Below are 25,839 nucleotides of genomic sequence, written 5' to 3' on the forward strand. Positions count from 1 at the left end.
TTCGAGGAGACACCAAAACCAAACCGATGGTGTCTGCAGACACTATACCGAGACCGTTCACATGTCAAATACAGGGCTGGCGCACACAACGCATCATTATATGTGGAATATATGCTATGGCCATCTCCAGCCATTGAAGCGAAGCAGCACATTGGCCAACACCCGATTAACGCAGCCGAACAAACACGAGGTTATGATATGACAAAGATGCATCAACATAGATAGATAGCATAGCGATTACTGAGATTCTGGATCAGTGTTATTAGCTGCTTAGACGAAGCAACAAGACTGCTAGCATGCTTAGACATACGATGTTCCAGAATAGTCAATAGTCGGTTGACCTTATTGTTATGACCGCTTCATTGTCTCCCATGTGCCAAAGTTTGTAACTTATCACACTTCTAGCACAATTCTCACACGAGATTATAGATCGTGAATGTTACTATAGAAATGCACAATAGTCTCTAGAAGGTAGAGGACTCCACTGAGAGCCACTCGTGTCACTGCTCTGTGTGGACGTCTCTTGGTCTTCGAAACTGTTGTGCATTTCTGCAGCTGTCTGCGTTACAAACTTTAAGAAACTTGGCCTGTAGCTACGTCAGGATGATCATGATTTTCCTGAATTAGATGACCTGCTCGGATTCCCGTCAAGCAACTCACAGCAACCATGTCAAGTCTAGTAAACATCACTCCTCAGCCTCACAGCCAGAAGCGCAAAGGTGGAAGAGCACCACTGCCAGAAGTCGAAGAGAACTTTACGCGGCTGCCACCAGGACCCGGCGACAGGACAGAACGCGCAGTATGCAAGCACTGCCAGAAAGAGCGCAGCTGGCACACGACGGAGCTGGTCAAACACCTCGACAAGTGCGCTCAGTATACGCCTTCGAAACGTCAAAAGTACACGCGACCATGGCGCATTGAACAGCCTGGCAATAGTGCGCACTCGCCAAATCAACCACAATCGCAACAACCTTCTCCACAGCAGTTGCACTTTGACCCCGCCAGCAACCGCAGTGTGCGAGTTGCTCCCAATACCGCCTTCCAATGGGATGGTGCTGCAGTTGCTGGAAGGTCTTTGACGACGAACAATTCGGATTCTAGGTCAGGAGAGGAGACCCACCATGTCGATGGTCTACAAGAGCGCGACCCACAGCCGCAGCAGCGTCCACAACAGCAACAACATCCAAACCACCACACCCTACACACACCCTCCCAATCCCTCGGCAACACCACAGACTACACAACCACCAATACCCCCAACTTCGCCACTCGACCCCCTTCCCAACACCAACCCCCCACCTCTCCACCATCTACACATCCCCAACCCGTCAACGACCCGGACCCACGCCTCCACAGTTTCATAGAATACGAGCGAGGCGCCATGGCATGGCAAAACCGACCCGACGATTTAGATGCCATAGAAGCTTGGTTGCAACACCATAGAGTCGACATTGAAGATATCAAGGAGATTACAGATACCAGATGGACAGACTCGTGGGGCTTGAAGTTGGGGGATCTGTATAGGATCAAGAGGGATGTGCAGACGTTCAAGGTGTTTGCTACGAGGTAGTGGGGGTGGCAGAGGGATGTTTACTCTCTGTGTTGCAAAAGGGTTGTGCTGCGTATTGCTATGAGAATGCACAATGTTCTTGAGAACTGGATTGTATGCCATGGAGATACAGTGTTTTCCGGGCTCTCTTTAGACGGACTCCTAATCTTTGAAATCGCTGTGCCTTTTTACAGCTTGCAATACTCCCTATAGCTTCGTGGGAGAGAGGGGGGTTGTAAAATCTCAGCTCACGGAGAGAAATCCAAGGGTGTCCTCCAGGGAGGTCCTCTAGTTCGAGGGTGTGTTCTTTGACGCAGGTGGGTTTGCGATCTCTCTGTCTGTATTGCTATGCTTGGGTTTGAGGTATTAGCATAAATCAGTGGCTCTGCGAATAGAAACTAAACATGTATGTTTACCTCTCGAACATCAGACTCTCTCTGACCTGACTTCTGGATCTGAAGCCACGAAACCACACAGGGATTTTGCACATTGGACCCAGACCACCACACAAATCTCAGACACATCATCCTCAGCTCTATCGCTGTACCTGTAACTGAAGGTTGGTGACCTGGGTATCATCATCAGGATCGTCATCGACCTTGACAACACGATGTGTAAAGATAATGCGTAGTTGATACAAGTAATGGCATTGAATTTCTATCAACTCGTCTAAGAGACAACTGCCTCACTCCCTACATGTTCTTGACCAAACTGCCAGGACTGACATACTTCTTCGACCCGCCAAAGTAATAGTATCCACCAGCCATAACCCACATGGCTCCCCAAATAACGATAGCCCAATTCATATCCGGTGCATCAGGATTGACATCCTCAGGAAAGAAGGAAAAGACAAATGCAACGACCAAGAAAGCCAACGCTGCATCATTCAACGGAGCACCCCATCGACCCAGATCGAAACGACGGGGTAGCAGAGGTTGTCCTCTCCAACGCTTCAGACGCACGCATCCAATGCATACGATATAACTGAAGAGCAGCGCGGAGTTGGAGACAGACATGATGGCGTCGAGAGCAACTTCCGAGCCGAAGTTGATGGCGCCGAGGATGAGGGAGACGGCGAGACAGAGTAAGAGGGAATTAACGGGCACGTCCCAGCGAGGGTCGACACGGCTGAGCCACTCGCTGAATGGGAATCCCCTGTCTCTGGCAAAAGCCCAGGTTTGACGTGACGAAGAAGCAATGGTGGTGATTGCGGAGAAGTATTGGAGGACCAAGAGAATAACAGTCATGACGGAAGTTCCAGCCTTGGAGCCCGTGACATTGTACAGGAGCTGTACAATGGGGATGCCAGTACCAGTATTCAGGATACCGTCAAGATTGTCGCCAGCGGCAAAGCAGAAACTGATGATCATGACGCAGCCGAGTGCGCCGTTGATGACAGTAGCCCACATCATGGCTTTAGGCAGTACGCGGGAAGCATCGCGCAGTTCTTCGCTCATGTGTGCACCTGCATCGGGACCGATAAAACACCAGATGGGAGTGACGAGACCAACAAGACAAGAAACACCTTGACTGCTCCAACCACCACCATTGGAAAACTCAGTGAACACAGTCTTTGCCGATCCAACATCAGCCATGACCCAAAAGACAATGAGGTAGGCGAAGAAAGCCAGAACGTGGAGTACAAGGATGATACCCTCAGCAAGAGGCAACTTGTGCGAGAGGAAAATGTTGAAGCCAAAAGTGACGAAGAGGAAGGCGAACAGTAAAAGGCCAACCTGCCACAGTTCTCCAAGGTTTGCGTCAGGGTTGTTGATGAGGACAAGACCTTCGACTTGGTAGGCCAAGAACTGTGCGCAAGAGGGAATACCAGATACCCAGCCCAGCCAAGAACTCCAGCCCACAATGTATGACAGAGGCTTCTCCAGTGATGGCGGAGCAAATTCACTGACCCAGTGGTACTGACCGCCTGCGGTCGGTGCCATGGAGGCAAGTTCAGCCATGGAAGCAATCATGCAGAGGGTGAAGAGCCAAGTAACGATAAAGGTCCAAACTGTGCCGGCCAGGCCGCCATTGTGCAGAGACTGGTCGTTGGACAAAAGAGCACCTTCCCAGGTGGACTGCAGAATACAGATGAAGCCAACAATCGAAATGAAGCGGAACTCTCTCTGATAGATTCTGTTAGAGAAGTGTCTCTAGACTGTCTGCACATTTACGTACTCTCAGAACTTGTTTCTTGCCCATTCGCGACATATCAGCGGCGTCGGCATCAGTGCCCTTCTTGACCTCGGGCACAGAGCCATTCTCTGAAGGCACCTCCTCAAAGGAGAGTTTGTGGGTAGGCTTGCCGGCCACAGACATAGCTTCTGAGAGGGACGGTGTGAGGAAAAAAAGAACCTTGAACGAGGAAGGAAGCAAAAACGAGACTATTGTGGCTTGACCGTGAGTTTTAGCTTGGTCTGCTTGATCCCGGAGCAATGGTTTTCTCGGTAGCATAAAGCGTGGCTAGAAACAATGTGTTTGACATCCGGGCCCTTGAATCTAGAGATGATCGACCTCAAGGCTTCTTAGCTAGAGATGCTATCAAATGAGTAGTGAGCTATTATCGAGCCGTCTGCGCACTAGATCTGCGAATCAAAACATGTGTTTCGCTACATCTTACGAGTTGGTGTACCTTCAATTACAACTGTGGGGTCTGAGGGAAGTGAGAAAAACCCGGATCAGCAGTGGAGTGATGTCTTCGTACCTTTGACTGAACGGTTCTCGGTAGTCTCGGGTCTTCTTGACCTTTCGTGAACCCTGTGGCTTTCTGTATATAACGCTAGCAGGTCAGCAATTCAACCAAGCGGAATTGTCCCTTGCACAGTTCCACTGCATTGCATAATCACTGTTCGTCAGATTGTCCAATGGTCTAGGTGCGGGTCATGTTGTTCCAGCTCGATCGTAAAATTACGAAAGTGGGTTATCCGTCCACCGCGTGTCAAGTCTGTGCCGCGTGGTGGACTCAAGCAATATGGAAGCGGCAGTGTGTGGCGATTCAAAGGATGCCGAAGGCAGGGACCGAGGGTCAAGCACTGCTATACGCCGTCAAACTTCATTATGTTCTTGGTTCTTCGAAGGAACAGTAGACTTTTCAGTCGTCCAATATCAGCAGCTGTCGCCGAACAACAGATTGCAAGGTTCAACAAGCATCCTCTCCGGACGCCATGCCGAAAGCTAAGATCCAGTCAAGCATTGTGTTCAACATCAACGAAGGATTCAACCGAGGCTAACCATACGAAGCGAAATTGTGTTAATCGAGGGCATGAACAAGTTGATGAAGCCATCAAAAAACAAGCAATAACGCGACATGCGTTCGCCAAGCTCGTGCCGAGCGGCCAGGTCCGAAGCGCCTTCTTGTTCTCCACGACCGTGCCTCACCAACGACATGACCTTATTGTCTTACCTACCTTACAAGCGGCATCGCTGACGCCCTGTGGGAATGCGAGAATACGCAAGAGCAAGACTTTCACGTGCTGTTCTTTTCGTTGTGTAAACGTTACGCGAGGTCTGCTCGATCGCAGTCGTGAATCCTACGCACGCCACTACCTCTGTCGATCCCTCTCTAGGACTGAATCTGGAAGTCGATGAGCTGCAGCTCAATGACAAGGATGAAACGCATAGACGGCTGGTTACTCACACCGTACAGTAGGAATGCGCTCAGCATATGAGTTTTGGCATCTCAGCATCATCAATCAAGACATCCACAAGCTATTTGTGCCTCTTGCAAGAAACATATCGGCAATATACTCTCTCCGGATGATCAGATCACGAGATGCACGTTTAAAAGCCTCGAGTGGGAAGGTCCCTGCTGTCTCTCCAGAACCCACTCGGGTGTCCGAGCGTCCTATCGTATCGCCCTGAACTACATTTGTTCCGAACAACAATCTCAAGAGATTCTGGCCTCGGCGGCAGAGAAGCAACCACCACATTCTGTTTGAGCGGAGACGCTATGTCTCGCCAATCCAATCACCTTCATACAAGCTTGCCCTTTCACCATTTGCCGAGCGCAAGGAAGGTAGGATCTGCTGCAGCAAGATGGCAAAAGTGCCGAATGCGAGTATCGATACGCCTTTACTGCGAGCAGTTCATCAAATGTGTGCTAAAACCATGAGGCGTGAGTCTCAGAGTCTATCGTTCCTTCCTGCTGATTCTTCCGACTCTGATTCCGGTGTTTGCGGCCTTTTGACCCTCGACATTGTTTGTATATTGCGATACTACCGGCCATCGCCAGTTGCATTTCCCTCGCTGTCTTGACCACCCCGTCTATTTTTGACACAGGTTGTATGCCTGAAGGGCTAAATCATGTCGACCGACAAATCAGGACTGGTCCATCATCTTGGATATGCGGATTCCTTGAACGTTGCCATCAGCATCTGCTTGACATACACGCTAATCTTCACATGTGTTCGAATACATCTGCGGAGGAACAGTTTCGGTGCGGATGATGTTGTCGTGGTCATTGCTACCCTGACTGCATTGGCACATTTTGCAGCGTCGTACACATGTCTCACAGCTGGTCTGGGGAAGCCATACGATATTATCAAAGCGAACATCGGCCAACTGAGCTCTGTAAGTTCAAGAAACAAGATGGGCTCGGAGCTTGTCAGCTGACCATCTTCCTATAGAGAGCGATTGCTAGCGCTGTGTCATTCGTCCTCGCCCTATATGCTGCAAAAATTGCCGCCTTGGTGTTCTTGATGCGCATACAATCGAAGACGCAGAGGTCATACTTGTACCCCATCCTCATCTCGATCTATACCATCCTGGCTTTCGCAAGCACTCTCGTAGTCACAGCAGGATGCCCATCAGGATCAGGCTACTACTGGGACTTTGCAGGCAACAAAGACTCCTGCCCTAGCAAAAACGGTAGATGGCAAGCCGTGACAGTGCTAGATGTCATATCCGAAATCGTCTTGTTAGCATTGCCGGTCAACCTTGTATGGTCGTTGCAGATGCCTCAGAAGCGTAAGGTCATGGTTATAGTGACCTTTTGGTCCCGTGTCCCGTAAGTCACATCATGCATATACTAGCCACGCTGAAGCTAACACAACCCGCCACAGCACAATAGCCCTCTCCGTCATCCGCCAAATCTACACTGCAAAGCTCTCCACCTCGAACACCGATATCTCCCTCTCCAGCACTTTGGTCACCATCCTCATGGCTGTCGAAGTCACCTACGCATTGATATCCTGCACCCTCACGACCTCGAGCAACTTCACCAGCGGCTTCAGCACAGGATTTGGAATGGGCCACATGCCCGGTGCAGCAGAATCGTACAACATGTCTGCTGTAGTATCTTCAAGTAATCCTCGGACCCACAGAGGTGGCGTAGACGGTCATAAAAGCAATATGTCCACCATAAGGGGAACAAACGTCGGCACGCGAAGTAGTGTTGGATACAGGTCACACGTCAAGACACCTAGTTATGAAGACGATCTGACAGATGGACCGTTGCAATTGAGACCTTCGCAGCAGGGATTAGAGTGTAGGACTATAGTGCAAGGTGGTGATCACAGATATTGGGGCGAGAGTGAGAGCTTGAGCAGTGATCATGACGATTTGGGTATTGTCAGACACACCGAGTACAGTGTTTCTCACGACGAAGCACCGATACTCCAAAAACACATTCTATATCAATCATAAGACACCCACATCTTCTACCAAACAGTATATCCGCCATCAACAACAACTTGACTGCCTGTCATGTAGCTACTTGCATCGCTAGCCATGTATACCGCTGTACCCCTGAATTCCTCAGGTTTGGCAATACGATGCAAAGGGATATCTTTGATCCAGCCTTTGGCCAGTTCTTGCATTTCCTCGCCTTCGTTGGCGGCGGTTTGGATGTAGCCTGGTGAGATTGCGTTGACGCGGATGCCGTGTTCGCCCCACTCGCTGGCGAAGGACTTCATCATTTGGACGACTGCTGCTTTTGACTGTGGATTTGAAGTCAGCGTTGCAAAACCAACGATAGAGACAGATGGTAAGTGGAAGTAATCGCACTTACGGTGTTGTAAGCCGATTGCTTCTGCGGCCGATTCACAATCGTACCCGACATACTCGACACCATGATAATACTCCCCTTGATATTTCTCTCAATCATATGCTGTCCAGCCTCCTTTGCAAACAAAAAAGTGCCGTTTACATTGACGTCAAGCATGCCCTTCCAATGCTCAAAGTCATACTTTTCAGCCGCTTCGCCTCCAGTAATGCCTGCATTCGTACACAACACGTCTACTTTGCCAAAATCTTTGACGATCTGAGCGAATGTGGACTTGACGGCTGACTCGTCGGCGGTGTTGCATTCGTAGGGACGTAGGTCGGGGGCGGGTAGGCCGGCGGAGGAGACTTCGGAAGTGATTGTGGAGATGGAGTCGCGGGCGGAGGAGAGGGAGAGGTCTACTACTGCACCGTGGCCGCCGGAGAGACAGAAGGCGGTGAGAATTTGTTGGCCTAGACCTTGGGATGCACTGGAATTGAGGTGTCAGGATATGGCTTGATATACGAGGGGTTCGAACACAGGATACCCTGTCACGACGCAGACTTTGTTGTCGAGAGTGAAGCACGGTAGAGTACTGACGCGACGGTAAGTTTCTCGCTGATGGAAGACATGTTGGCATGGTCGTGAAGCTCTGGTGAGTAGACGAAGGGCTTGCGAGAAGCGCACGTACGGTGGCATGGTGGTGATGATCCCGAGGTCTGGCGTTCTGGCAGATGGCTTCAAGATTGGTATGACAAAGTGGCTACGGTCTTTCGTGTGGGATGTAGAGAGATGGGAGATCACGTCTCCTCCTACCTCGAGCTATCGACCTATCTTCTATAATCACACAAAGCAAGAGCGCATTCGAGCTCACGCGTCACAGTTCGCTCATTCTGCAATCATACTTTGCAAAGGTAAGACCCCGCTCGCGTGGTGTCTTGAACCAGGAACGAGAACGAGCGTCGTCCCCAGCTGACCCACAGATGAGTTTAGATGTACAAGAGGTTGGTCGCAGGTGAAGACTATTCTCAACCTACACAGACAGGTTAAGGAAGCGAGAGAGGTGCGGTCGGGCTCAAAAACATTTGCCCCAGAGGCTTCGTCGGCGTTCTCCGCTATATACCTACCTCTATCAACTCAAGAACGCGCTTCATGCTTAATTCTTAATTTTATATGCGGGCTCCATACAGGTCCACAGGTTTTTTGGTCAAGATAGATGTTGATACGTAGATTCCAAAAGTATACATGAATATTGATGTTACCACTTCGTTCGATGCCCATTTCACTCCTAAGAATCATACATCCTCCTCATCATCGTTTATACCAAGCTGTTAACCCTCTTCTTGATCTACCAGTTCCACCCGTACTGTAATGTTTCCTCGAGCTGTTGAGATATCCCTAGCTTGTATACACGAGGGAAACTGTAAGCATAATGAGTTTTTCAAGGAGCAACACTAGCTTCCTTGGTTGACACGAAGAAGAACATGAGTGAGGCCTCGACAAGGCAGTTATCATCACAACACCGAAGGTCTCAGCTTGCGGCGTCTCTAACTGTTCGACCCAGACTCATAAGCATGTGAACTCTTACCCCGAGCCCTTGATCTCCATGAGCGTCTGTGTCTCAAACACGCATGAAGAAGACAATTCCGAGAGCAGGAACAAGCACAAAGATCCACGGTCGATCAACAAACCACAAAACAGTCGCTACGTCCTTTCCATGCCAGGTACCGCCAGCACTGTGGCCAAAGAATGTATACTCCTCTGAGTAGAACTGCTGGGTAAGTATATGAACACTATCTTGATCAAAGTCCTCCAGTCGCTTGGGCGGAGCAGAGATTACGCCAGCACGTTCAGAGGACCATGACCTCAAGATATCGCTCACAGACTGCGGACCAGTACTCCAGGAAATGGTGAGGTATGGGAAACCCCAATCTCTATCTCTTGCAGCAAGCGCTTCCAGCATCATTCCCGTCAGAGGATGTCGGGCTCTGGTTGCCATTAGATCGTTGTTGATTTCAGACGGCGATGCCTTTGAGTACCAAGCTGAGAAAGGAAGTAGAGGGTCCAAAGCTCGTCGACAGGCAATGTCCATATCTATATACACCCCTCCATAATGCCAAAACACAAAGTATTTGAATGCATCCACGCGTTGTATAGAATATCGATATGCATCATGAGCAAGTCGACCAACCAAGCGTGAGGTTGCACCGCATTGCAAGTGTAGTTCGATGGCTACTTCCCACAGTCATCCACCTTCAATCAAGCAGATACTCCATTTTCGATAGCCGAACACGGTTGTAGAGATATCAAGGACTGCTTCCAACTGGAAAAATAGAGTTTGGGTATGCACATAGTGCTGGAAGGTCTGAGAAAGGTGCGGTCAAAGCAGCGCGGCACAATTCCGCGGGCGAGGAGCCACTGCCGCTCTTCTTGCCGTGAGCTCGCTGCATCATGATGATGACGGAACATTGTTAATCAACACAATCACCCACCCGTCCATCCATCTTCTCTGCCGACAGATAGCACCTTGCCCTCCTCATCTTCCCATCGACACCGCACCTCGTCCCGCAGTTCAAACCTACCTGAACCGTCAAAATGAGTTCAGACAAAGAACAACACGAAAACAACCCCACTGCGCAAGAAATGGAACACCACAAATACGACAACGAGAAACTCGTCCAACGCAACCCTCACCCGGACTTCAAATCCGTCGAAGCCTCGCGTCCAGACTGGCCCGAAGAAAACAAATGGCACTACACCAAGATCCGCAATCCAGACTGGAAGTTGGGCGACGGCGCCAACGACAATGGCGAATCGCTGAGGAAGGAACATGTCGAGATTGACCCTTATGCTGAGGGCCGCCCTGCTGTTTCCAACTACAAGTTACTCATTTCGGCTATCATCCCTAGGCCAGTAGGCTTTGTGAGCACGAGGAGTAAGGATGGCAAAAGCACGAATTTGGCGCCGTTTTCGTATACCCAGCTTGTTAACCATGATCCTCCTGTGTTTGTCATTGGATATGCGGGTGGCATGGACAATGCAAAGGACTCGCTCAAGAACTTGACAGAGACTGGCGAGTGCGTGCTCAACATCATCTCTGAGCACTTCATCGAGGCTGCAAACAGCACTTCCATCAATGCTCCCTATGGAGTGTCAGAGTGGGCGTTGAGTGGCTTGACTCCTGCAGATTGCACTCAGGTCAAGGCCAGTCGTGTCAAAGAGGCCGTCTTTGCTGCAGAGTGCAAGTTGATGAACACCCAAGAGTTTGAGAGCAGGGCTACTCCTGGAAAGAAGACTGGTGTGCTTGCCGTGGTCGAGGGTGTCAGGTTCTGGGCTCGTGAAGATGCTATCAATGAAGACAGAAACTTGATCGATCCTGCTATCCTCAAGCCTGTTGCTAGATTGGGAGGCATCACTTATTCGCGCATCACAGAGGGCTTTGAGATCCCTCGTCCTGATTGGGAGGAGAACAAGGAATTGGTCGACAAGCTTGCGAAGCCAAAGGTTGATGGCCAGTAGAGGACACATGGATGTACAAACGCTACCAACCTATACATGAGTTATGACAAAAGGATCGAGCACTTTTTTTGATTGTCGAAATCTTTGAAGAAGCACATAACACAAGACAACCAACTCACTCGCCATTCCTCCTAAGCGCAACCACCTCAAGTCTACCACACAGCAAGATTGGCTAATTCATGACCGAAGTCGCACGCGCGATCAATTGGCTACCGGTATAGGTCCAACTACGGCCATATCTAGTGCATTCCGGATCCTGATCAGGACGAGGAAAGACGTCGCAATACAACACCGTCGCCGGTTCTGGCGTAGGCTTAGGTTTCCAGCCCGGGTTTATGATTTCGGGGATTCTCGGCCGTTCGACGTTTGGATCGACATTGGGTCCCACGCTGGGTGGCCACCAGTCCGGTATTGTTGTATAGACTTCTGGTTCCTTGGAGTGCGTTACGGAAGTTCCGGAGTTGCGGGCTGGAGGACCTGCTCCTGAGGTGGTGTGGATGCGGGTGATCACGACATCTGGAGGTTGTGGTACGGTGGATGTGGGTGTTGGTGGTGGGATATATTCTTCCCAGGTGCCGTCGTCGTCTGGGTTGTCGGTACTGGTGTCTTGGGGCTTGAGACCGTCGGTGAGGGTGAGGTCCAGACATGTGGTTGCTGGCGATGTGATACAGATCTTTGTTACCGAAGGGTCTCCAAGCGAATCGTCTTCGTCACGGCGACTGATCTTTGCTTGCTCAGAGACGAACTCGTTGTCGAGGGCTGCAGCAGAGGCGTCGTCACCGGAGACGGCTCTATCGTAGACGATCGTCTTGACAACGGTGACAAAGCTTGCGGCCTGCACAGCCATGAGACTGGCGATGCAGGACAGAGTGACAATTACAAGTCGCATTGTTCTTGACGTTACGCCCGGAGGTTCGAGGAAAGGTGACATGGGGGGAAAAGCACAGAAGAAGCTGATGATGAGCGACTGGAGCTCATGCTGGGTGCGTCAGAAGTTAAAAGTGTAACAATTTTGCGGAGCATGAGGGAGTTTCTGGCGTGGCATGATGTAGGAGTAGTAGGCGAGCAAGTGACTCAGCCGGAAAGTCTAGTTGATACGGGTATAATAGATCACTCTTCTTCTTCATCGTCTTCTTCAGCCTGGAGGTCGGGGTTCAAGACTTGACCGATGAGCTTCATGGTCGCATTGAGCGGTAGACCGACAACGTTGTCGTATGAGCCATCAATCTTTTCGACAAGAATGGCACCCATGCCTTGAATACCGTAGCCACCGGCCTTGTCGGCGCCTTCGCGAGTCTTTACGTATGCGAGAATGAGTTCGTCAGATACTGTAGGCTTTGTCAGTGAATTGTGGTGAGGCAGCAAAAGGAGCATGTGGCGGACCTGCAGCGTCGAATTTGACGTTGGTCTCCTCGACGTGTCTCTTCAAAGCGTAGCCAGGGTCCATGGCACTTTCCAAGGGAGCCATACAGACGACAGCGGTGTAGACCTTGTGCCAGCCGCTGTTCCTCAAGGCCTTGAGGACCGAAATGTGCTCTCTCTCGCTTCTTGGCTTCTCCAGAATGTCACCCATGGGGCTCACAACGACCGTGTCGGCCGCAATGACCAACGCAGGCTCGCCCTTGTCGGAATCGATCTCTTGACGGTAGATGAGAGAACATTTCTGCTCGGCTGTTTGTAGGACGTATTCGAAAGGAGCGAGGGCTTTGCTGAAGTCTTCGGGAGCTGTGCAAGGGATGATCTCCAAGTCTCGTAGACCGATCTGATTGAGGAGCTGCTTTCGTCGCGGCGAGGCCGAGGCCAGGATCACTCTCTTGCCACGGAGAGACTGTAGTGCGGGAAGCTCAAGGGGCAGAGGGGCGCGGGCAATTTGCTGGCGGACTGGAGCGGGTGCCCCAGCGACGAGAGGTGTGTGTTCGGAGTCGGCGTCGTATGCCGGCGGTGCCTCGAGTGGCGTCTTGTGGTCTGACATTGTGCTCAAGTGCTATGTATCGTGTGTGAGAAGAAAGATGGTGGATGCTGGCGACTTTCTATCCATGACTCGGGCCCGTTGTTCCGCCCGCCATCTGAAACACCCCGCTGACGTCCATCGACCTTCCGTCCATTTACCACTTTCTATCAAACCATTCGCACCTATTCTTCACTTTCAGTTCTCTTTTATTCCTACTAGATGTGTCCTCGATAAACAGTCTAATTCCAATATCCAAAGACAATGGACAAACTGCCGGATGAGTTAATACTCCAGATACTCTCATGTAATCAAGAAAGGAAACATAGCATACAGTACACAAACTGATCGTTTTAGTCTTGGACGTGGATCAGCTTGTCAGATGCCAGTATCTATCTCACCGCTTCCTGGATCTCAGCCGAGACGACAATATTTGGAAACTGGAATGCTTCGATGCTTCACGGGCAGAGGCCAGGCGTAGGCGTCTACGAATTGATCCCGCAAACACTCAGCTTCACACTCTGAGGTCTGCTTTTAACGAACTTTCCGGACAGCCATCACCATCTTCTGATCAAGACGCTGCGTCAAAACTATCGCCCGCTGCAGAGACACAACGCGCTTTTGCCAATTGGGATCCTTCCTATGGAAACGAGACCATCGACTTCTATGGGGAATACATCCATCGACACGGTCCAATCAACATTGGCTGGTTGTCTATGCCGGGATCTGAGTCTCTGGAAGCCACTGGCCTCGGTCTAGTCCGAGACTCTGACGGCGATCCTCAACACCTTGCCGCATCCTTAGACGATGGCAGTATTTGCATATGGGACGTGCAACCTAGGTATACCGACTCAGATCTGTCGCAAGGCCGGATCGTTGGTAGAAGCTCGCCAGGTCTCCTGGCCGGTGGGCCCCGTGCGGGTCAATCTCGCCAAGAGACCAAGGCAATCATGACAGAAACTGGTGCGGTCGAATCCGTAAGCATCGACAACAATCGCGGAAAGGGCTACTTTGCTCAGAATAGTACTCTTATCGAGGTTGATCTCGACACACTCCAAATAGTCTCACAGGAGACCTTCCCCTTCCCCATCGCTGCGCTGTCGCAGGCTCGCAACTCGAGTCTAGTCGTAGGCACCAATTGGACCGTTCATATACACGATCCTCGCAATAAGTCAAGGTCGGCGGTCAATCCTTCTCTACAGTGCGAGATCATCGGCGGACCTGCATCAAATCATGCCTCACTCTCACAGCCTGGACCCTTGTCTATCCTGGATCGTGTGCAGGATGAATCCATTTGGATTGCCGGCAGATTCACGCACCTGCTAAACTATGATCGTCGCTTCTTCCCCAAGGTACGTGGCACAGTGCATTCTGGAGGACGTATATCCTGTATAACGGAAAGACCTCGACCATATGTTCCACGTTCTTTGGATCTGCTTCAGGATCCTTCTGTATCAATTTCGGATGTGTATGCTGCAAAAACTGCTCTTGGATCAACCATCCTGGCTGCAGGCGAGTACAAAGGCAAAGGCAGTCTTGAGTTTTACGGACTGGCACCTTCACCTTCGGGGTCAGTCATTACAGAGAGCTACCGAAATAGACAGACAGCCGCTTCAACTCGATTGTTGTCGGTAGCCGCACATGGCAACTCTACAGTATTCAGTGATGGTGATGGCAATCTGAAATGGATCGAGCGCGATGGCATGACGACCATACGAACCTACAACATCAATGAGGCTGTTGTTGCGCCATCTTTCAATCAAGCACAAAGCACAGCTCAGGGGCCAGATGACGAGTCGTCCCAGGGGGACATCGTGCAGAAGATCATACCTCTTCAACCGTCAGCACGGTCATGGTCTAGCAAGAGGCCAGATGTGAATCAAACGGATCTCGTACTCAAGACGGGTGACGGTCGGGTAGGAGTACTAGGTTTCGGCCACAAGACGCTGTACAGCAGAGAAGAAGAGGAGACTGTAGTTGAGACCACTGAGGAGAGGGTCAGGAGAGACGCTGAGAAGCAGTACCGAGAGACGCTGGGCAGGGCACTCCAAAGTCAAGCTGATGAAGTGAGGTTTATGAGAGGCCTGGGCATGGCATTCGGAATGAGTTAGGGCCTCTAGTAAATGTCTCATACAAGTAATCTTGACTGGCCCAAGCTCTCGAGCATTCGAAGCAAGTGAGGGGCAAAAGGCATCTCTTCTCCACACTCTCACATTTGCCCCGCCATTCAACAAACAAACTTTCATCATCCCTCTTTCTGGCCTCCATCAGCTTAGATTAACATTATCGATGGGTCTAAGAATGAACGATATACACGCACCGACAGTCGCATCGGGCCCCAGTAGCACACAGGCGAATGGCGCAGAAAGAGAGAAATTGTCGTTGCCAGAGCTCATTGCTGAGAAGGATCGCGTCTGGAGCGAACTGTCCGCACTGGGTTCAGTCCTAGACAGCGTGAGTATTGTTATACTACAACTTTGATGACTTGAAGCTGACAATCATACCTGCAGCATGGAGTCAACATGAGCACTCCTTTGACCACATTCGATGGCTACCCTCGTCCCGATCTCGACATTGCCCAGATCCGCACAACACGCGCCCGTATTATCCCTCTGAAGAACGACTACAAAGATTTGATGGCTCGTATCGAGAAGGCTATGCACGCACACTGGGAGAATGCCGCTGCAGCACCACTACCGCCACCATCGGCGGTAGCAGCACGACCCTCAGCCCAGACTACTGAAGCAGCAGCACGAAGCTCGCGCGTCGCATTGGAAGCACCCTTTGCCAAGGTCAATAGTGTTGTCGCGTCATCACCAGCAGCCAGAGCAGGACTCAAGCCTGGCGACAAAATCACAAGATTTGGAGATGTGGATTGGATGAATCACGACAAGCTGAGCAAGGTAGCCCAGACGGTACAGCAGAGTGAGGGTGTTGGCATCACGGTCAAAGTCATCAGGCCTGCTGCGACAGGTGCTGGCGAGCAGAGACTGGAGATGCAGCTCACACCGCGACACAACTGGGGAGGAAGGGGCATGTTGGGCTGTCATCTGTTGCCTCTGTGAAGTTATGCTAGGCAACAGCGGGCTACGGCTCAACAGGAAGAGAGACAGATTGCTAAGCAATTGCGACAATGATACCCAACTACTACAATGAAGCGTCAAGAGACAGCATGTCTCTGAGACGACTGCTACCACATGCAAGAGACAGGCAGCAGCAGCATCCAGAACACAAAACAGCACATGGCTGATGAGAGCACAAGCTTGCTAGCCCGATGGCCACAGCACATGACAGCATTCCATGACGTTGGTTCTTCGATCTGGAACGGTATAGGGCTGCATAAATGCATTACAGCCTAAAGCTTAGAAATCAAGTATGCACAGTTTCTGCCAATGAAAAGCAAGAATTGAAAGCCTGTAACATGATATGACGATGCAGCTTGAATTTACTCAGAAAGAACAGTGAGGCAGCAATGTGACCATGAAGCTCAAGAAAGGGAATTAGTAAGACAGGAGATGGTTGAGACAGGCGTGGGTGTCGGACAAGTCAAGGAACGAATAGAGAGACAGAGATACAGCGTTGGTGAGAGTGACGGAAGGCGTTTGTTGACTGGGAAGCGGCCAACGCGATGCCAAGGCCAGTGAGTGAGAGGGAAGGCAGGCGCTCGGGCCATCAAAATGGGCTCGAAAAACATGATTGCCATCGAGCGTCAACATCTCTTGCTCTTGCTCCTCTATCACTCTCCCATACCCATCTCTCTCGTCAGTCTTCCCGCCAGCTTTCATCACTCCACAAAGTATCCATCTCTGACCTTGTCCACAGACTTGTCGTTTTACTTGACCCTAAATCGACATCACAACAATGGCTGAAGTTCCCACCTTCAAGCTCGTCCTCGTTGGCGACGGCGGTACCGGAAAGGCACGTTCATCTCCAGCTCTCGATTCCGCATTGTCCGTCGACTTGCGCATCGTTTCCGCCCGTTCACTCTCAAGGAGCCACTCAAACTAACTGGATATGCTCAAAACAGACCACTTTCGTCAAGCGTCACTTGACTGGAGAGTTCGAGAAGAAGTACATCGCCACTCTCGGTGTCGAAGTTCACCCTCTTGGTTTCACCACCGTACGATTTCCCTCCTCCGCCGCTCGATGAAATGCGCCAACGACTAATCCCATGACAACAGAACCTCGGCCAGATCCAGTTCGATGTTTGGGACACCGCAGGTCAGGAGAAGTTCGGTGGTCTCCGTGACGGTTACTACATCAACGGCCAGTGCGGTATCATCATGTTCGATGTCACCTCGCGTATTACCTACAAGAACGTCCCCAACTGGCACCGTAAGCATCCACCTGCCTCCCCACCCCGCGTTTTTGCGCAGCTTCAAGATTTCGATTTCCAGCCCCGCTAACACGCCCCACTTACAGGTGATCTCGTCCGTGTCTGCGAGAACATCCCCATCGTTCTCACCGGTAACAAGGTCGATGTCAAGGAGCGCAAGGTCAAAGCCAAGACCATCACCTTCCACCGCAAGAAGAACCTCCAGTACTACGACATCTCCGCCAAGTCCAACTACAACTTCGAGAAGCCCTTCCTGTGGCTCGCAAGAAAGCTTGTCGGCAACCAGACCCTTGTACGTCTTGTCTCGACTTTCTCTGGCTGTCACGTGTTGCTAACATTTTTCCCAGGACTTCGTTGCTGCCCCCGCCCTTGCTCCCCCAGAGGTCCAGGTCGACGAGGCTGTTCTCAAGCAGTACCAGGACGAGATGGCACAGGCCTCCGAGATGCCCCTCCCCGACGAGGACGACGACCTCTAAGCGGTTTCGCCATTACGGAAACGGGATTCGTTCTTTCAGTAATCGAATTCCACGTCTTCTAAATACCCAGCGGCACGCTCTTCCGTCATCAAAATGCACTCGCGGAGCAAATATGATTTCGCGGCGGAAACACGAGAGGCGGACCGCATCTGCGCGCGTCCATGGCTGATATTGACTTAATGACTCTGGGGAGAAGGAATGGGTTTTTGTGCTTTCTTCCATCAATGAAAAAAACAACCACACCACGCACTCTGGCAATCACTCTGAGCAACGAAAGTAGACTTCTGGCATTCTATCTGGATCCTGCAGCGCTTGTGCTTTTTATTCTTTCTCTTTCCGCAGTCTCATCCCCGAAAGAACTACACTCTCAAATTGATGATTATTCAAGCGCTTTCGAAAAGTTACACAGATCAGGAATTAGATTGCATTCTTCTCTGGTCTACATTTGTCCTTTGCTTCCCCCATGAATCGTAAGATGCTCTCGATGGTATGTGCATGAAGATAAACCATGACTGCTAGTACTCTGATATTACCATGTTGTCCGCTCTTCCTCGGTCACAAGTCCAAGGGTCTCCTATTCCAGAAATCCGTGATGCATTTGAACTATAGAAATGCATAGTAGATTCGAGAGACGGGTTGCTTCCACTGAAAAGCCGAATTTACAGAAGGTCTCTTTGGATGCTGTCTTTACTTTGATCGTGACTGTGCATTTCCATAGCAGATGCTCTGCTTTATACATCCAATCGGAGGAGTGGGATAGTTACGGAGTTGGAAGGAAGGTGGCTCAAAGTGTGCACGGACGATGAGCCGCTCTTGCCAGTCAACGTCAGGTCATGGTTTCTTGCTTCCTTCTTGCAACATGTCAGCATACTATCTATCTACAATGATATGATCGAAGGCCTAATGGCTGCTAAGTTGCGATACAAGGCGCCATACATGCCAGGAAATTTGGATGTCTCTCTATTAACTTCTGCCGTTACATGAACACGGTATCTTTTCTGGAAGAAGACACAAGGATAGCCTGGACACAATCGGACGATCAGTCAATCATTCGAGCAGAAGATGTAAGATATGCTATCTAGATACCTGGATCTAGTATAGCTGTATGCTGGAATGATCGAATGTACCTTGTCATACTGCAATCTGGTCGTGGATCATCTGCTGTCAATCACATTCTGGACTGGAATCTGAAGTTCGAGTTTACCAGTCTAAGAAGCATATAAGCATGGGACTGGATATGGTTGACTTGCCAATCTGTCAGAGGGATGTGTGCCGAGCCATCTATCTTCTGAAACTCGTGCAGGAGCCGTATGTTGATTTCCATCAACAAGGTACGCTGCTCGATCGACCTGTATCATGGTGGCTTGCTGCTTGTCGGAACTGAGCTCAGCCTCTCATATTCCCAAGACTGGTGTCCGCGGATATAAAATCATTCAGCTCACATGGCTCTGTCGAATCACTGGTGTCGTGGACACATCGAAACGACAGCGTCCAAGGTCGATTGGTGCGAACATCCTCATGCAGTTTGCAAGATAGAAGAGCAGTGTGCGTTGCCATCACAAACGCACAGCGCGAGAAAGGACAAGTCCAAAAAGGACTCACAGCTTGCAGTGAAGCGAGAGGGCTTATATACAAGCCAGACTACTCCTTTCCCATCGGACCAACCATGAATCACTGGATAGCCGGCAGCCATGGCAACATGGTGTAGTCAGCGACCACCGCGACCGATGGAAAGTTCACTTTTTTGCGCCCCAAAGGCCCTGAGTTCGACTCAGAGACCAGGGGTTGTGATACTTTTTGCACTACACAACATTTGACATGACAAGAACTGTCCAGAGCCATTGTCTTCCCAGAACCTGTCCAGTTATTGGCAACAGTATGTTTTGATGGCCTAGCAGCATGGGAGCATCTAGCTGCTTGCAATGCTTCCTGTGTGAAAGCGCGTGGTTTCTTTGTGCTTTCTTGCAGTGGAGGCGAGGCTAGTGTCAAGAGATTGACACGGTATATCTCAACGGAAAATCGATCAGTTGTCTGGTCGTGTCGAAATGCACAGTCATCTTCAGCCTCGAAAGTACCGGCCAGAGAGACCTGGAGAGATGGATCATCTCGAGTGTCGTCGTCCTGTATGTCTAGAGTACTGTGAACCATGGTGGAAGCAATAATCGCGCGATGATTGTAAAGAAGTAGAGTCGGGCAAAAGCATAGGGTTTCGCTGGCAAACCAAGGGACATACTATCAGAATGCACAGTTCTCTTCCATCTCAGAGACACTACCAGAGAAAGCTGAGACGGCCATGACTCTCGTTGGATACAATGTTGTATCTCCAAAGCTTTGTGCATTGCAATAGTACATTCATCCCGTATCATTGCAAAAGGAAGTTGCCAAGCGACAGTGGACTCTTGTTGTAATCGTCAACCACATATTGACATCAAATCTCTCAATCACCATCAACGTGAGAAAGCAAAATCGGGCTCAAGTTTAGGATGTATGGAAATCGCCCAATCTAGGACACAAACAACTCGACCTCAATCTCGTTATTCCACCCAGCCTTCTTTCCAGTCTCCTTCCAAGCTCTGTCCACGTCAATCTCCAGCACGTCTCCATTGACACTCACGCATTCCTTGGGAATCTGCTTGCCAAAGATCAGAACCAGCATGTCTTTCTCAACGTTCCACTTTTTGCCCAGGTCGCCGATCCAGAAACCAAGCACTCCCAAAGCTTTGATAAGGACGGAGTATCTCAACTTCCCTGTCTTGTCGACAAAGACATCACTGCTGATTATGGCCGCTGCACCTGTCATCTTGCCAATCAGACCGAAGCAAGATATCATGATCGGGCCGTTCTTGCTAGTCTTGTATTCATGGACAGGATGGGCAGATAAAATCTCCCAACCTCCGACATCGATCTCGACACCGGTCAGCGCTTTCTTCTCGCCACACGACATTGGCTTGCTGATGGCGCCAGTAGTGAAAGCACGAATGACATAATTGCCTTCTTCGGCACCCGCAAAGGTGGATAGAGGGACGAGTTCAGACAAGGGGCGCTGGGTACAATTGAAAACACCCAGGTACGCCGTTCCAGTGCGGGCGTAGCCATGATAGGTGTGCACTTTCAAAAGGGAGTGGTCTTCGTAGCCGGCATAGGCATTTACACTCTTGCCGATGTTGTAGGGGCGCAGAATGACGGTCTTGCCTCGGGTCGTTCTAGCTGTCATCTGATTGATCAGCTTGATGTCGTGCTTTCCAGGATAATCCGTGAAGTAAATCGGTCCTCCAGACACACAGCGAGCCGCACCATGGAAGGAAGCCCACTCATGTGATGTTTGGAACATATCCCAGTCAGGCAGCACGTTCAGATGCTGAGTGAGCAGAGAGTTGTGAGCATTGCAGAATACATGCCAAGGGTGAGAAGCAGGTACTTCGGGGAAGAAGTCATCAGAGTTGCGAACAAGAAGTCGGGGCTTGTTAGTCGGTAGCTGCGAGTGGAAAAGCAACTGTGGTGACTGTGACATGCAAGAGATGGCGCGAGAGCCAAAGTGGCGGAGATGAGCGATGGTCCAAGCATCCTGGTACTCAGTGATCAACTTGCGGCGATCAGGTGCATCGACAATCATATCCAAGAAGAATTGAGCGTCGGTCTTCACTCCGGTGATACCGCAATCGTCCAGGAATGCGTAGAAGTCGTTGTACATGCGTTGAGCATCAGAAGCATCAACAACTAGCATCTCACCTTCTGCAACTCCGGGCTCTTTCTGAACCTTGGTCGTCTTGTAGTTCTTTGCAATATTGCCATCCTTGGCCACTCCGCCCCAGTAGCCTAGGATTGCATGCCACACGGCGATGTGGTTGATGTTTGGATGCTTCTTGCGGATATCCGTCACGGCGTGCTTGAGTCCCTGAGGGAAGCCCTCCTTATTGGCATCGAAGTCGGTCCAGGCTCGATCCATCTGTGATTCACCCTCTGATAGTGATTGCCAGTTGTCGTCGATGATCAAGTTTTCGATTATAATGTCCTCTTTCTTGAGAGATTCCAGAGCCTGATTGATCTTGTCAACGGTGAGCTTTTGACCCAGACCGTTCCAAGTGCAGTAAGTGAATCCATCGTACCACTCCTCGAGCCAATCGGCTTTGACGTTCTTATCCACGAAAGTCTTGATCTCGGTCTCGACTGACCCTGACACATTTTCGTAGCCTCCTACTACTTTTCTTGCATGGTACATGACTGCAGCATTTGCTATTTCAAAAGAGTCTGCGATCGACACGAGCACATGGCTGGTGCCTTCTTTTTCGCGATCATTGCGACCTTGTATGATAACATTGCCGTTGTCATCGTGTTGGAAGATAGTGAGTACGTCTTCAACGCCGCTGATGGCTAGACAGACGACATGTGCTCCATCATGTCGCAAGAAAGATGCGAGTACAGCATCTTTGTCCACATGGAACTTGTCTTTCCCCTGACGTGGTGCAAGCCAAGGGCTCCACAGTCTAACCAATGAGAACCATCGGGTAAAGTCTTTCGGGGTGCCCAGGACATGTCTGCTGTAGCCAGAGTCATTGCCTTCAGCGGCCTTGATAGGCGCGGTGATGGAATACAGTTTGGTGTCAGGAGTATCAGCGCTCGTCTTGCGAATGTTGAGTTCGGAGCTTGTTCCATGGAAGTATTCAGGGAAGCCTAGCTGCTCATGTGATTGTTGATAGTGGAGCTGCCCATCATCCAGTCCGCTTTGATCTTTAATCCACTTCCATCCAGCATCATCGCCAATCTGGAATTTGACGGTGAAAGATACGGGTCGAAGGTTGTTGGGCCTACCAGTAAGTTTGCCGGAATACCAACTGCGGGCGACCTGTGGTTTGGAGTTTACAAGTAACTGATAGGTAAGCTTATATTACACAGGGACCTTGTTCAACGACTCACAACGTCATCGTGGTCATTGGACGCCTGGAGAGCAAGTTCCGACCAATCATGCTGTCCTTTGTGGTTATGCCAGATCGAGACTCTGACATTTTGTTCGTTGACTAGGTGGGGTGAATCAATACATATCTACAGGGTCAGGGGTTGAGGATATGTACCTAATGATGCAGCAGATGTTTCTAGGAAGACAGAGAATTGGACCTGAGGCTTTTAGTGTCGAAAGACAATATGATGGGTAGAGACATACGTACAGTATCCTGATCTCTAGAAATGACAGTAGGTTGCCCAATTGGCGGTGAGCAGATTATTGCAGCATACATATTATCGTCGGATGTGTAAAGCTGTTGGGCGGGAGGGAGTTTCTCAGGCAAGTCGGTAGTCGCTGGATATACTCGCTGTCCAGTATTGACGTCGCAGAAGCCAAAAGTGATCTGGTTTTGTTTCTTCTTCATGAGTAAGTATGGTTCCAATAGTATATAGAGTGTAGAGATGTAGAGAAGAGGGCGAGAGAGATTGGGTCTAGGCAAATGACATTGATGGTTGGAAGAAAAGGAAGATGATACTTGGAAGGGTTTGTTGTTACAGAGCAGCACTAGGAATATGTCGACATCATACCAGGGGCTCGAAAAGGGCTAGTTGACGAGAAGAGTGGATCTCGACAAGTTCCATAGGATCCCCGGAGTGGTTCATGTCGAGCTGAGGGGGGCAGCAACGACCGAGGCGATGTCATAGACCGGGGTAAGTCCATCCTAAAGCCGACGCTAACCACAATAGAACAAGAAAAAAATAGTAGCAGTTTCCCAAGAAGCGCGTTCGCGACAATTGAATTGAACATTGCCAGCATTGGCAGGAACGATCGATCGCCATGTTCGACACGATATGCACGCTCCCGCTTTCGTCGGAGCTGTTCGCCCAAGCTCTTCACCCAACAGCACCTTTGGTCGCCGTAGGACTTAGCTCCGGACATGTCGAGACGCTGAGACTGCCACCAGTCGAGGGCGACGATGAGGATGAGGCCGAAGCTGAAGCTGCAGCAACTGGACGCGGTCACATCGAGGCTGCATGGCGTACGCGCAGACACAAGGGTAGCTGCAGAAGTCTGGGATACAGCCTGGACGGAAGCACTCTCTTCAGTGCTGGCACCGACGGCATCGTCAAGGGCGCCGACAGCGTCACTGGCAAGGTCGTCAGCAAGATTGCTGTCCCTCTTGATCCGTAAGTCACCAATGTATTAAACCTCTCAATCGTTCTAACTGACCAACGCCTCAGCTCGACCGACGACATTGACGAACCCTCAATCCTCCACATTCTCAGTCCCCAGACCTTCCTTCTCGCAACCGACAGCTCTGCTCTCCACCTCTACGATACCCGCGAGGCCAACTTCTCCACCTTCTCCACCACTCGCCCCTCGCAAACACACCACCCTCACGAAGATTACATTTCCTCCCTCACACCACTCCCTGCTTCCGAGACCAGCACCTCTGGATACAGCAAACAATGGGTCACCACTGGCGGTACTACTCTCAGTGTGACTGATCTACGTCGCGGTGTTCTGGTCCGTAGCGAAGACCAAGAAGAGATCCTCCTGTCCTCTTGCTTCGTCTCTGGTCTACCCGCCCGCAAGACCAGCTCGTCAAAGGGCGAGAAGCTTGTTGTTGGTGGTGGAGACGGTGTACTTACCCTCTGGGAGCGTGGAGTCTGGGATGACCAAGACGAGCGTATTACTGTTGATCGTAGCGCTGGTGGTGGTGAGAGTTTGGATGTCATCCGCGTGCTACCACCAGGCGTTGGCCCTGGCGGTAAGGTTCTCGCTGTCGGTATGGGTGATGGCAAGGTTCGCTTCGTCAAGCTTGGTCCCAACAAGGTCATTTCGGAAATCACACACGACGATGTCGAGGGTGTTGTCAGCTTGGACTTTGACGTCGCAGGCAGACTCATCACAGCAGGTGGCAGCACCATCAAGGTCTGGCACGAGATGGTCGATGAAGACCAACATGCCTACGTTGACGGCGATCTCAAGAGAGAGGCTGAGGACAGCGACGCAGGTAGTGATGACGATGACAGCGATATGGGCAGTGATGACAGCAGCGACGAGGAAGACAACGGCCGCAAACGCAGAAAGAAGAGAAAGCGTGCAAAGGGCAAGGACAAGTCTGGAGGCGCAAAGAGCATGGGCTCGTTCGCCGGCCTGGACTAGAAACACAGCTCGATGAATCGAGGCATAGAAGACGACGAAACTAGAGCATCGAAATGCTCCTGTACAAGATACCCAAAAGAATCCAATAAACACAAGACTCGAGAAATTCAGAGATTAATCAACACCACAAGTCGTCCGTACCGCCCTGCCCTTCCTCGCTTCTCTCCCTGAGAATCAGAACGATGTCTCCACTTTGAAAAGGCACGACGATTTCAGGATTAGTGACAAATCCAAAGAGAGGCGAGAGTAGATGGCTTCTCGATGGACACTATCCTGGTCCTCAAAAAGCATTGTGCGTTTTTTTTTTAGGTATACACGATATGTACATTCGTACACGGAGAAGAAGCGAACCTTGACTTTCGTTACAGTTCAACAGACTATAGATGTCTCGTGCTATCCTTCCGCACCTCCTACCTGCCTCACCAACACAAAGAAGACGTATAACACCTTCTTTGATCCGCTTTCCCTAACAGCCACCAAGCTCTCGTGCAGTACTTCCGCACTCTATCTACCTCATAGCCGGCAACGAAGGTATCACAGAAAGCAAACTCGCCGTCGACCCAGTTTGCGAGCGTAGTTGACATCTTGTCTCGATGCCGTGGCAGTAGATAGTGCAGAAGAAGTTCTTGGAAGGGTCCTCAGTCGCTGGGGACCACGATAGGTAGCGGAGGATCAAGCAGAGTGTGAATGGAGAGAAAGGTTAGATCAGGGAGTGCTAAATACTCAGTGGCTGAAACTGTGAGTTAGGATGAAAACACAGAGAAACCACGGCAAACGGACAATCGGTTCTTACAACGAGATATAGACAAGCTTGCAGCTTTTATGGTACACCGTTGTTTGTAAATATGATGCGAGGTCCAGAGAGAGAGAGTCCTTGATCCCGCAACTCTAAGCAGACACTTTCTCCTCGTGAGAGAACTGTG

The 25,839-nt window shown here is 50.5% G+C and overlaps 12 protein-coding genes across 12 annotated transcripts; 7 read left to right on the top strand and 5 right to left on the bottom strand.

Annotated features, from left to right (window-relative positions):
- Window positions 1-655: 655 nt before the first annotated feature.
- M436DRAFT_39610 (uncharacterized protein) lies at window positions 656-1,570 on the top strand (the record flags this gene model as incomplete). The annotated part of the gene is made up of 1 exon (XM_013574577.1): window positions 656-1,570. A coding segment is annotated over one exon (915 nt), but the record flags the coding sequence as incomplete, so codon positions are not given.
- A 671-nt stretch (window positions 1,571-2,241) lies between these two features.
- M436DRAFT_40680 (amino acid transporter) lies at window positions 2,242-3,868 on the bottom strand (the record flags this gene model as incomplete). The annotated part of the gene is made up of 2 exons (XM_013574769.1): window positions 2,242-3,675; window positions 3,728-3,868. 2 exons carry the CDS (start codon window positions 3,866-3,868, stop codon window positions 2,242-2,244), a joined length of 1,575 nt encoding a protein of 524 aa, XP_013430223.1.
- Window positions 3,869-5,851: 1,983 nt separating this feature from the next.
- Window positions 5,852-6,881, top strand: M436DRAFT_79188 (uncharacterized protein; the record flags this gene model as incomplete). The annotated part of the gene is made up of 4 exons (XM_013575012.1): window positions 5,852-6,118; window positions 6,175-6,554; window positions 6,610-6,809; window positions 6,871-6,881. The coding sequence occupies 4 exons, from the start codon at window positions 5,852-5,854 to the stop codon at window positions 6,879-6,881; spliced, it is 858 nt and encodes a 285-aa protein (XP_013430466.1).
- A 325-nt stretch (window positions 6,882-7,206) lies between these two features.
- Window positions 7,207-8,228, bottom strand: M436DRAFT_39742 (NAD(P)-binding protein; the record flags this gene model as incomplete). The annotated part of the gene is made up of 3 exons (XM_013574600.1): window positions 7,207-7,485; window positions 7,557-8,019; window positions 8,077-8,228. 3 exons carry the CDS (start codon window positions 8,226-8,228, stop codon window positions 7,207-7,209), a joined length of 894 nt encoding a protein of 297 aa, XP_013430054.1.
- A 1,944-nt stretch (window positions 8,229-10,172) lies between these two features.
- M436DRAFT_39501 (uncharacterized protein) lies at window positions 10,173-11,048 on the top strand (the record flags this gene model as incomplete). Its single annotated transcript, XM_013574558.1, has 1 exon — window positions 10,173-11,048. One exon carries the CDS (start codon window positions 10,173-10,175, stop codon window positions 11,046-11,048), a length of 876 nt encoding a protein of 291 aa, XP_013430012.1.
- Window positions 11,049-11,220: 172 nt separating this feature from the next.
- On the bottom strand, window positions 11,221-11,979 carry M436DRAFT_79191 (uncharacterized protein; the record flags this gene model as incomplete). The annotated part of the gene is made up of 1 exon (XM_013575013.1): window positions 11,221-11,979. The coding sequence occupies one exon, from the start codon at window positions 11,977-11,979 to the stop codon at window positions 11,221-11,223; it is 759 nt and encodes a 252-aa protein (XP_013430467.1).
- Window positions 11,980-12,173: 194 nt separating this feature from the next.
- M436DRAFT_9748 (Maf-domain-containing protein) lies at window positions 12,174-13,020 on the bottom strand (the record flags this gene model as incomplete). Its single annotated transcript, XM_013574463.1, has 2 exons — window positions 12,174-12,376; window positions 12,432-13,020. Coding segments are annotated over 2 exons (792 nt in total), but the record flags the coding sequence as incomplete, so codon positions are not given.
- A 240-nt stretch (window positions 13,021-13,260) lies between these two features.
- On the top strand, window positions 13,261-15,107 carry M436DRAFT_40597 (uncharacterized protein; the record flags this gene model as incomplete). Its single annotated transcript, XM_013574752.1, has 2 exons — window positions 13,261-13,303; window positions 13,354-15,107. 2 exons carry the CDS (start codon window positions 13,261-13,263, stop codon window positions 15,105-15,107), a joined length of 1,797 nt encoding a protein of 598 aa, XP_013430206.1.
- Window positions 15,108-15,297: 190 nt separating this feature from the next.
- Window positions 15,298-16,061, top strand: M436DRAFT_40688 (26S proteasome non-ATPase regulatory subunit 9; the record flags this gene model as incomplete). The annotated part of the gene is made up of 2 exons (XM_013574771.1): window positions 15,298-15,450; window positions 15,507-16,061. 2 exons carry the CDS (start codon window positions 15,298-15,300, stop codon window positions 16,059-16,061), a joined length of 708 nt encoding a protein of 235 aa, XP_013430225.1.
- A 796-nt stretch (window positions 16,062-16,857) lies between these two features.
- M436DRAFT_39885 (ras-domain-containing protein) lies at window positions 16,858-17,808 on the top strand (the record flags this gene model as incomplete). Its single annotated transcript, XM_013574634.1, has 5 exons — window positions 16,858-16,918; window positions 16,992-17,116; window positions 17,178-17,331; window positions 17,419-17,624; window positions 17,680-17,808. The coding sequence occupies 5 exons, from the start codon at window positions 16,858-16,860 to the stop codon at window positions 17,806-17,808; spliced, it is 675 nt and encodes a 224-aa protein (XP_013430088.1).
- Window positions 17,809-20,311: 2,503 nt separating this feature from the next.
- Window positions 20,312-23,039, bottom strand: M436DRAFT_39818 (glycoside hydrolase; the record flags this gene model as incomplete). Its single annotated transcript, XM_013574618.1, has 4 exons — window positions 20,312-22,570; window positions 22,723-22,823; window positions 22,878-22,920; window positions 22,971-23,039. 4 exons carry the CDS (start codon window positions 23,037-23,039, stop codon window positions 20,312-20,314), a joined length of 2,472 nt encoding a protein of 823 aa, XP_013430072.1.
- A 545-nt stretch (window positions 23,040-23,584) lies between these two features.
- M436DRAFT_40716 (WD40 repeat-like protein) lies at window positions 23,585-24,916 on the top strand (the record flags this gene model as incomplete). The annotated part of the gene is made up of 2 exons (XM_013574780.1): window positions 23,585-23,934; window positions 23,989-24,916. 2 exons carry the CDS (start codon window positions 23,585-23,587, stop codon window positions 24,914-24,916), a joined length of 1,278 nt encoding a protein of 425 aa, XP_013430234.1.
- Window positions 24,917-25,839: the final 923 nt, after the last annotated feature.

The sequence above is a fragment of the Aureobasidium namibiae genome (assembly GCF_000721765.1).
Source record: "Aureobasidium namibiae CBS 147.97 unplaced genomic scaffold scaffold_3, whole genome shotgun sequence".
Classification (NCBI taxonomy): Eukaryota; Fungi; Ascomycota; class Dothideomycetes; order Dothideales; family Saccotheciaceae; genus Aureobasidium; species Aureobasidium namibiae.